The 10,032-nt window shown below is 43.9% G+C and overlaps 1 protein-coding gene across 2 annotated transcripts in view; it reads left to right on the top strand.

Annotated features, from left to right (window-relative positions):
- Positions 1-5,894: 5,894 nt before the first annotated feature.
- rims4 (regulating synaptic membrane exocytosis 4) overlaps positions 5,895-10,032 on the top strand; it is a 57,571-nt gene continuing 53,433 nt past the window's right edge. Inside the window, exon 1 of one of the 2 annotated variants that reach the window (XM_046318329.1) lies at positions 5,895-6,557. In XM_046318329.1, the coding sequence (XP_046174285.1) occupies positions 6,419-6,557 (139 nt within the window). In that variant the 5' untranslated portion in view covers positions 5,895-6,418. Of the gene's footprint in view, positions 6,573-10,032 lie in introns of both variants that reach the window. The other variant, XM_046318328.1, reaches the window with a different exon arrangement.

The following is a 10,032-nucleotide window of genomic DNA, read 5'->3' as shown; positions in this document are numbered from 1 at the left end:
TTCTTTTCGTTCCTGTTTCTACTCGTCTGGCTGTTCTTCAGTGGGCTCACTCTGCCAAGTTAGCTGGTCATCCCGGCGTTCGAGGCACTCTTGCTTCTATTCGCCAGCGCTTTTGGTGGCCGACTCAGGAGCGTGACACGCGCCGTTTCGTGGCTGCTTGTTCGGACTGCGCGCAGACTAAGTCAGGTAACTCTCCTCCTGCCGGTCGTCTCAGACCGCTTCCCATTCCTTCTCGACCATGGTCTCACATCGCCCTAGACTTCATTACCGGTCTGCCTTTGTCTGCGGGGAAGACTGTGATTCTTACGGTTGTCGATAGGTTCTCTAAAGCGGCACATTTCATTCCCCTCGCTAAACTTCCTTCCATTACATTACATTTACATTTAAGTCATTTAGATTTAAGTCATTACATTTACATTTAAGTCATTTAGCAGACGCTCTTATCCAGAGCGACTTACAAATTGGTGCATTCACCTTATGACATCCAGTGGAACAACCACTTTACAATAGTGCATCTAAATATTTTAAGGGGGGGAAGGGGGGTGAGAAGGATTACTTTATCCTATCCTAGGTATTCCTTAAAGAGGTGGGGTTTCAGGTGTCTCCGGAAGGTGGTGATTGACTCCGCTGTCCTGGCGTCGTGAGGGAGTTTGTTCCACCATTGGGGAGCCAGAGCAGCGAACAGTTTTGACTTCCGCTAAGGAGACGGCACAAATCATCATCGAGAATGTGTTCAGAATTCATGGCCTCCCGTTAGACGCCGTTTCAGACAGAGGCCCGCAATTCACGTCACAGTTTTGGAGGGAGTTCTGTCGTTTGATTGGTGCGTCCGTCAGTCTCTCTTCCGGGTTTCATCCCCAGTCTAACGGTCAAGCAGAGAGGGCCAATGAGACGATTGGTCGCATACTACGCAGCCTTTCTTTCAGAAACCCTGCGTCTTGGGCAGAACAGCTCCCCTGGGCAGAATACGCTCACAACTCGCTTCCTTCATCTGCTACCGGGTTATCTCCGTTTCAGAGTAGTCTGGGTTACCAGCCTCCTCTGTTCTCATCCCAGCTTGCCGAGTCCAGCGTTCCCTCCGCTCAGCGTTTGTCCAACGTTGTGAGCGCACCTGGGAGGAGGGTGAGGTCTGCACTTTGCCGTTACAGGGCACAGACTGTGAGAGCCGCCAATAAACGTAGGATTAAGAGTCCAAGGTATTGTTGCGGCCAGAGAGTGTGGCTTTCCACTCGCAACCTTCCTCTTACGACAGCTTCTCGTAAGTTGACTCCGCGGTTCATTGGTCCGTTCCGTGTCTCCCAGGTCGTCAATCCTGTCGCTGTGCGACTGCTTCTTCCGCGACATCTTCGTCGCGTCCATCCTGTCTTCCATGTCTCCTGTGTCAAGCCCTTTCTTCGCACCCCGTTCGTCTTCCCTCCCCCTCCCGTCCTTGTCGAGAGCGCACCTATTTACAAGGTACGTAGGATCATGGACATGCGTTCTCGGGGACGGGGTCACCAATACTTAGTGGATTGGGAGGGTTACGGTCCTGAGGAGAGGAGTTGGGTTCCGTCTCGGGACGTGCTGGACCGTTCACTGATTGATGATTTCCTCCGTTGCTGCCAGGATTCCTCCTCGAGTGCGCCAGGAGGCGCTCGGTGAGTGGGGGGGTACTGTCATGTTTTGTCTTATATTGTCTTGTCATTTTGCTTTTCCTTCTGTTCGTTTTCCCCCTGCTGGTCTTTTTAGGTTCGTTCCCTTTTTCTCTCTCCCTCCCTCTCTCTCTTCTCTCTATCGTTCCGTTCCTGCTCCCAGCTGTTCCTATTCCCCTAATCAATCATTTAGTCTTTCCACTCCTGTTCCCTATCTTTTCCCCTGATTAGAGTCCCTATTTCTCCCCTTGTTTTCCGTTTCTGTCCTGTCGGATCCTTGTATATTGTTCACCTTGCTGTGTCTTTGTATCGCCCTGTCGTGTCGTGTTTCCCTCAGATGCTGCGTGGTGAGCAGGTGTCTGAGTCTGCTACGGTCAAGTGCCTTCCCGAGGCAACCTACAGTTTATGATCGTGTCTCCAGTCGGTTCTCGTCATTACGAGTGGAATTGTTTTTTATGCTTTATTTACCGCTCCGATTTGTCTAGGAGTATTGCATATTTCCTTTACTGGATTAAAGACTCTGTTTTCGCCAAGTCGCTTTTGGGTCCTCATTCACCTGCATAACACTAGCTTTTGTGTTGATTTGGTCCCCCATGAATAACATTTGCGTAGGCCGATGCAATGCCTGGTCTCTGCGTTAAACTGCGTTTTTAGATGTTTTAATGTCGTTTACGTATTATAGGGACACAAAGAGGCAGTTCGTCCATGAGAGGGTGGCCGAGCACCTTGTTGTAGCAGATTTGTTTTCTAGAGTTTTGGTGGACGGTGAGCGTAAGCTGTGGCTTGCAGGTTTAAGAGTACCATAATTTAGCCATTTAGGGGTTTTGCCTAACGTTAGTTGAGGATTTTGCATCCTCTTTCTTGCACAAACATTTGACAGCCTAGCATTTTCACATTTGTGCCAGTTAATTTTCACGTTGTCAAGAATCTAAGTGAGTTTGCAAGATCCAGTTGAAATGCTAGCCTACAGTTGCCCTGCTCTATTTGTTACCCTTCATGTGTTACCCTAAATGTCATCCCCAATGCAAATGCAGATGTTCTACATTAAATTCCTTGCATTTTGCAACTTGTATCAAAACTTACTTGACTGTCTTGCAATGTTAGAGGAATTTGAAAATTGCATGTAGCCAATCGCATTGTGTTGTGTGACCCAAAATGGCACTTTTTTAACATACTACACTGTACATACACAATAACAATCGTGTACTGAACCAAATATTGCAGTAAGCCTGCAGGTTACCATTTCCCAAGGTTGCAAAAAAACTGTTGAACTGCTCTACGTACATATAAAAGTTGGAATGTTAATACCGGGATCGGGATTACCTGGAAATAACAAACATTTCATTGCATAATCCCCACAGGCTAAACAGGGGCAGTGTTGGCTGATGAACTGAGAGTTATGTGGTGTTGGAGAGGCCCTTAAAGACTTGGATCAGACAATGGACCTGCACATTGTAATTCTTAGCTGAGTTTCTTCTACTCCAATCGCTCTATGGAGTCCCATTGAAATTCCATTGGGAAAGGGACCTGCCGGTAACTAGGTACAGAGGCCAGGAGTAATACAAATGCTCCTGGTCTGCTGTTACTACAGAAAAATCTGTTTGGAGGATTTGCCAGTGAACGGACACAATGTTCACCTAATCCTTTAATTGGATTCTGCATTGGTATGAGTGACACTTTGCCATAGCACAACTCCACTGCAGATGCTGGCGTCAGACAGTAGTTGGTCAAAATGTGACACAAAATGAGCCAGCATCCGTGTCAAAATCAAATCTTTGTTAAGTATATGGCTCCCCTTGAAAATAAAGTATTTTGCGACTTTGGAAAGAAGGATATCAGATCTTCTCCATTATGCAAGGTATGTCAATACGAACCCATTTTCCCCTGAACTTCACAGATGGTAATTTCCTCATTTGCCCACAAACTGTCACATTAAAACCTCAGTCGTTAAAAGCTTAAATTCGTGTTAATCTAACTGAAGTTTCCAGTTTCCAGTAGCTATTACAGTAAAAAAAATACCATGCTATTGTTTGAGGAGAGTGCACTAAACACTTTTATCATGACAACTGATTTGATACATTCCCCTCTGAAGGTAAATCATGTACTTACATTCAGCAATCTTGTTCTGATTTGTCATCCTGAGGGTCACAGAGATAAAATGTAGCATAGTTCTGTTTGATAAAATCAATTTTTATATTTAAATGTAGGAACTGGGTTCCACAGTCTATACCCCTGCTGTGTTTGATACACACAGGAAACTGTTGAGCGGGAGTAACCCAGCAGCGTTGCAGTTCTTGACACAAACAGGTGCGCCTGGCACCTGCCACCACACCCCATTCAAAGGCACTTAAATATTTTGTTTTACCTATTCACACACTGAATGGTACACACACAATCCATGTCTCAATGGTCTCAAGGCTTAAAAAGCCTCCCCCCCTTCATCTACAGTAAACTGATTGAAGTGGATTTAACAAATTACAAATCAATTAGCTATCATAGCTTTCACCTGGATTCACCTGGTCAGTGTATGTTATGGAAAGAGAAGGTGTCCTCATTGTTTTGAACACTCAGTGTATATTTACACACTAAAATACCATGTTAGTGTAAGCGCTGTTTGAAAAGACTGCCTGAAATTCCAGCCCGATTTGGTGGGATGGATTTTTGGCCTCCCATGGTGACATCACCATGCGTTAAATAAGTTAATAGACCAATAAGAAAGAGAGTTCCAAACCTCTCTGTCAAAAACAGCACATTTTCTGTTTTCACCTCCCCACTCAGACCACTCCCAGACAGTCCTAGCAGGTTTCAATCAAGGAACTCTCTGTACTTTGCTCCGTTCATCTTTCCCTCGATCCTGACTAGTCTCCCAGTTCCTGCCTCTGAAAAACATCCCCACAGCATGATGCTGCCAACACCATGCTTCAACCGTAGGGACGGTGTCAGGTTTCCTCCAGGCGTGACGCTTGGCATTCAGGCCAAAAAGATTAATCTTGGTTTAATCAGACCAAAGAATCTTGTTTCTCATGGTCTGAGAAATTCCAAATGGGCTGTCATGTGCCTTTTTACTGAGGAGTGGTTTAAAGGCCTGATTGGTGGAGTGCTGCAGAAATGATTGTCCATCTGAAAGGTTCTCCCATCCCCACACAGGAACTCTGGAGCTCTGTCAGAGTGACCATCAGGTTCTTGGTCACCTCCTTGACCAAGGCCCTTCTCCCCCGATTGCTCAGTTTGGCTGGGCGGCCAGCTCTAGGAAGAGTCTTGGTGGTTCCAAACTTCTTCCATTTAAGAATGATGGAGGCCACTGTGTTCTTGGGGACCTTCAATGCTGCAGAAATGTTTTAATACCGTTCCCCAGATCTGTGCCTCGACAAAATCGTGTCTCAGAGCTCTCCGGACAATTCCATCAACTGCATGGCTTGGTTTTTGCTCTGACATGCACTGTCACACTAGACAGGTGTGTGCCTTTCCAAATCATGTCCAATAAATTGTATTTACCACAGGTGGACTCCAATCAAGTTGTAGAAACATCTCAAGGATGATCAATGGAAACAGGAAGTACCTGAGCTCAATTTCGATTCTCAAAGGGTCTGAATACTTATGGAAATAAGGTTTTTCTGTTTTTGCTTTGAAATTTTCAGGTATTGTGTGAAGATTGATGAGGAATTTTTTTATTTATCAATTTTAGAATAAGGCTGCAACGTAACAAAATGTGGAAAAAGTCAAGGGGTCTGAATACTTTCCAAATGGACTGTACATGTGACACGTTAGGCTTCTGCTGGAAGAGCCAACGCTAGGTGGATGATTGGATGTGATATGCTATTCAGCGGAGCAAACATTTCGAAAGTGAAGGCGCGGTGTTTGAATGTTGACATGGAGGTGGTTGAGCAACACTGGGCTGAACAATGACGGATGGAGATAGAGGTACTGAAAAATAGTAACAGAGAGAAGGAGGAGAAGACAGAGCAAGAGAGAGAGAAGGAGACAAATGGAAGTCCAGAAAAGAGAGAGAAGGACAGTGAGAGAGAGAAAAACAGATGCAGAGAGCGAGAGAAAAAAAGAGAGCCAGTGAGAGCGAAAGATGGATAGGGGATGTAATAAACTTGCCAGCCCCATTGTGCTGGGGGAGTTCTGCTGACAGCACTAAACCACACCCAGTTTCCCACATCGGCTTTCCTATTGGCTGATCCACAAAATCCCAGCAACAGCCTGCTATCTCTCCTCCCCTCTCTTTCTCCACAAAGGACTTACCAGTGAATGAACTGAGTCAAGCACAAGCTGTTGAAATCGTAAATGCCTCTCTCCGCCGATCTTTATCACCAAGAGCAACCAGACAGACACCGACGCCATTGCAGTGCACAGGAGAACCCTACCCTGGGTGAAGCTACATCAATAGAGCATGCTACGTAGGAATATACCTTCTCTTCAACAAAACAACAGACTCCACTGAACTGAGAGTCTGTTTTTCCATTCAATTCTCCCCAGAATTATTATATTTTCTCATTCTAGGACAGCATTGCTCCTCTCCTCAGCGACTACACTCGAAGCAGACACTCCCACAACACACCAGGACACCCCAGTCTGACCATACAAAAGTTGTGGAAACCTATCAACTTTGGAGAGAAGCCTATCTTTACGGCCGGATATACGGTGGCCTTCCAGTGCAGAGAGAGAGTGACATTTGGGGAGAGAAAGAGGGGATTTGGGGATTTTTCTCTCTTCTGGTGGGTCTGTGAAAGTCTGTCAAGACGCCGCGTGCCGTGCTCCGCGTGAAGAATGCCCAGGCGAGGATGGCCAAGCCGGCTGAGCCAGCGCCAACACCTGGGCTCTACATGGAGCGCTCGCAGAGTCGGATCAGCCTGTCGGCCTCCTTCGAGGCTCTGGCCATCTACTTCCCCTGTATGAACTCTTTTGATGAGGACGATGTCGGTAAGCAGCCTAAAGGTGCTAGCAGCAGCCTCCACGGGCCTCCTCATTCACTACTTCCATCATTTCCATCTTCACTGCTCGTGGGCTTCTCGTAGTAGCTCATAATTGTTGTGACAGGTTGGTAGACAAGGTTGTGAAAGTTTGTGAGAGGAGCATGGTTATGCATGTTGGTATCCCTCTCTTGAACTCAATTCAAGTGTATTTGTGAGTCTTATGGTTTAGTGGTGGTTTGCATGTCTAATAAACCATCTGTGCAGATCTTTTGATGTATAGTGAACATAGCTTCTGATCAAATGTTGCCACGATGTAAATGTGTAATACATTTGCAAATGGCTGATGGGTGACTGTTAACAACTCCAAAATTAATATTATAGGTGTCACCCAACTTGATGCATTGCAAATATTAGAACTGCCATTTTAATGTGGAGCTTTGAGCACAAAGCAATTCAGTCTCTCTCTGACTGAGAAATTATTTATCCACACCAATCTCATTATAAATGGCTGGATGCATAAGCACAACTTTTCCCATTACTGCTGCCAACACACACACAAAAGTTGGCTACTTTAACTACTGTAATCAGATGGACGCTTGGAAAAGAGAGTAGTAGTTCTGTGTCTGAATGGCAATTGAAATGCTAATTCCTTTGTGATTTGACAAACTACACTTCTCAAGTTCAACACCCACTGATTACAGGTTAATTTCTCCTCTGTTGAGTCGAGCCACAAATACGCCCTCATCATTTCACTTCTCATTCAATCTATCGCTGTCATTATATTTAGGCTGATTTGGACTCTCCCTGGTGCACATTGACAGCCAAATGTGTGAAGGTGAGGAGAATTGATTGTGAGATCACTACTGTCGCTGTTTTATCTCATCTCTCCTCCTCTCTTTTCACTGTGTATGTCTCCATCTTCCCCTCTCTTTTACTGTGTGTTCTGTCTCCGTCTCCCCCTCTTTTTCACTGTCTCCATCTCCCGCTCTCTTTCATGACTCCATCTCCCCCTCTTTCACTCTCTCCATCTCCCCCTCCCTTTCACTGTCTCCATCTCCTTCTCTCCCATTCGCTTTCATTGTATATCTCAATCTCCATTATCTCCTCAGTTTTATGTCTCTATCTCCCCCTCTCTTTCACTGTATGCAGTGCCTTCAGAAAATATTCCTACCCCTTGACTTTTTCGACATTTTGTTCTATTACAGCCTGGATTCAACATTTATTAAATTGCTATTTTTTTTCTTTACGAGGAATTTAAAAACCTCTGTGGTCTTTGAGGTTGAATCTGTGTTTGAAATTCATTGCTTGACTGACGGACCTTACATTGTATGTGTGGGATACAGAGATGAATTCAAAAATCATGTTAAACACTATTATTGAGATTGAGTCCACACAACTTATTATGTGACTTGTTAAGCACATTTTTACTCCTGAATGTATTTAGGCTTGCCATAACAAAGGGGTTAAATACATTTCAGCTTTTCCTTTTATATACTGTACATTAAAAAAAAAATCGAACATATTTCCGCATTGATGTTGTGATGACACAAAATCTTAATTTATTCCATTTTAAAGACACAACCAAATATGTCAAGGAGTGTAAATTCTTTCTGAAGGCATTGTACAGGTATACAGTATCTGTATATGTCTCCATATCCTCTCCCCTCTCTGACTGTCAGCCTGTGGGGATCTGCATGTGAGACAAAGTGCTACCAGGCCAGACATCACATCTCCCCAGCTAAACCTCACCGCCAACAGGAACAGCACATCAGACTGCACCTCCCCATCAAGCTCTAGCTCTACGTACAGTCAGAAGAGTCACACACAGCAGCCCGTTGTCACAGATTTTTCACAGATAGAAATCTCTGGGATTTCATCATCAGCCCTTCCATGCTAGTATGTCATTACACTCGATTAAATGGCAGACGTTTTATTACATGATTGAATCCTTGCATGTATAGCTAAAACCCATGGTCACTGATCTACGTATGTAGCCTACATGTATTAAATGTTTCTCTGTTTCAGGATCTCATCCGCTTTCCATAACTCGCATCTCATTAGACTTAATCTTGTCAGACAGCAGACATAGACTTTTCATCATGGTAATTTTCTTGTGTGTACTGTAAGAATCACCGGAATAGAATGCAGCAGGTGAGCATATGGTAGTGATGCTACTGGGAAGCTAATGCTGGCAGAATGCATTGCTGTGGCTATAGCGTAGCGAACCTAGTGGTGCTGGGAGCCAAAGAGGAGGATTATTGCCTGTTGAGACATGTACTGGCACTCAGCCTTGATTACAGCTTGAAAACCATCGCTGACCCCTGTCACCATGTCTCAGCCTGGGGAAGAAGTGAATAAATATGAATATACTGTATTTGGGAATATATCTGGGGCCCAATTGTTACGAGCAGCATTTTAATGCCAAAAGTGAGGAAAATGGGGAACAAATAAAAGCAGAGTGACGGAGGAAATGAAATGGTCATGGAAAGAATCCTGTTTCATAATATTTGATACTGTCATATAGCTGCAGTACTATAAGCCATTTCATATGGATGAGGGATGCTTCTAATTCCACCAAATCTGTCAAATTTGGTTTGACAGAAAAGTAAAACAGCAACTCTAAATATCTACAAATGAACCTTAAACAGGAGTTGAAGAACACTGTGACGTTTCTAACAGAACATTGGATGAAACAACAGCAAAAACCAACAACATTGGACTAATTAGGGAAATAACCCCAGGGCACCCTCCTACTAATACCTACCATAAATCAATTTCTAAGAGGAGAAATTGGGCACAATATAGAAACACACATTGATGAAAAAATGAAACCATTTGTTTTGGTTGTGGTGATCTATACATTTGCAGGTAATGGCAAAGCTAATAATTACACATCAGTTATATCCAGAGGAAACTGAACATTTTATGTTGTTCAATCAGTCAGGTCTATGTTTTAGACAGTGCTAGAACATGGAGGAAGTTTATTTGCAGAAAAGTAGGTCTAGTCAGTGGTGAAAAGAGGCAATCCATTGAAGAACATTACATTTACATTTAAGTCATTTAGCAGACGCTCTTATCCAGAGCGACTTACAAATTGGTGCATTCACCTTATGACATCCATACTGTACATTATATCTACCGATTCCTGTGATATTTTGCATTGCATTGTTTTTCTGTGTCGGTAGAGTTGATTTCCTTAAGGGTGGGCTTAAAAATGAAATAATCACTTAACAATCTAATGATAGTGTTATTAACTGTTTGCCCTTTATGCATTCAGTAAGCTTTATTTACATATACTCTAACACTTTGCACTAAGTTGTTCTTATATCTGTGTAGTATAGCAGTAACAACACTAACATTATTAACATCTTGTTTTGCACATGGGCGCCTGACTGTCTGAAAGTGGGGGTGAAAACTCTTGGTGGTGCACCCAGACTATTTTTGCATTTTAAATGTTTTTTCTACACTGTTTTTCTTAACCC

The sequence above is a fragment of the Oncorhynchus gorbuscha genome, linkage group LG21 (assembly GCF_021184085.1).
Source record: "Oncorhynchus gorbuscha isolate QuinsamMale2020 ecotype Even-year linkage group LG21, OgorEven_v1.0, whole genome shotgun sequence".
NCBI classification, from domain to species: Eukaryota; Metazoa; Chordata; class Actinopteri; order Salmoniformes; family Salmonidae; genus Oncorhynchus; species Oncorhynchus gorbuscha.
The sequence above is the reverse complement of the archived record's forward strand: the minus strand, read 5'-3'. Positions and strand labels throughout refer to the sequence as shown.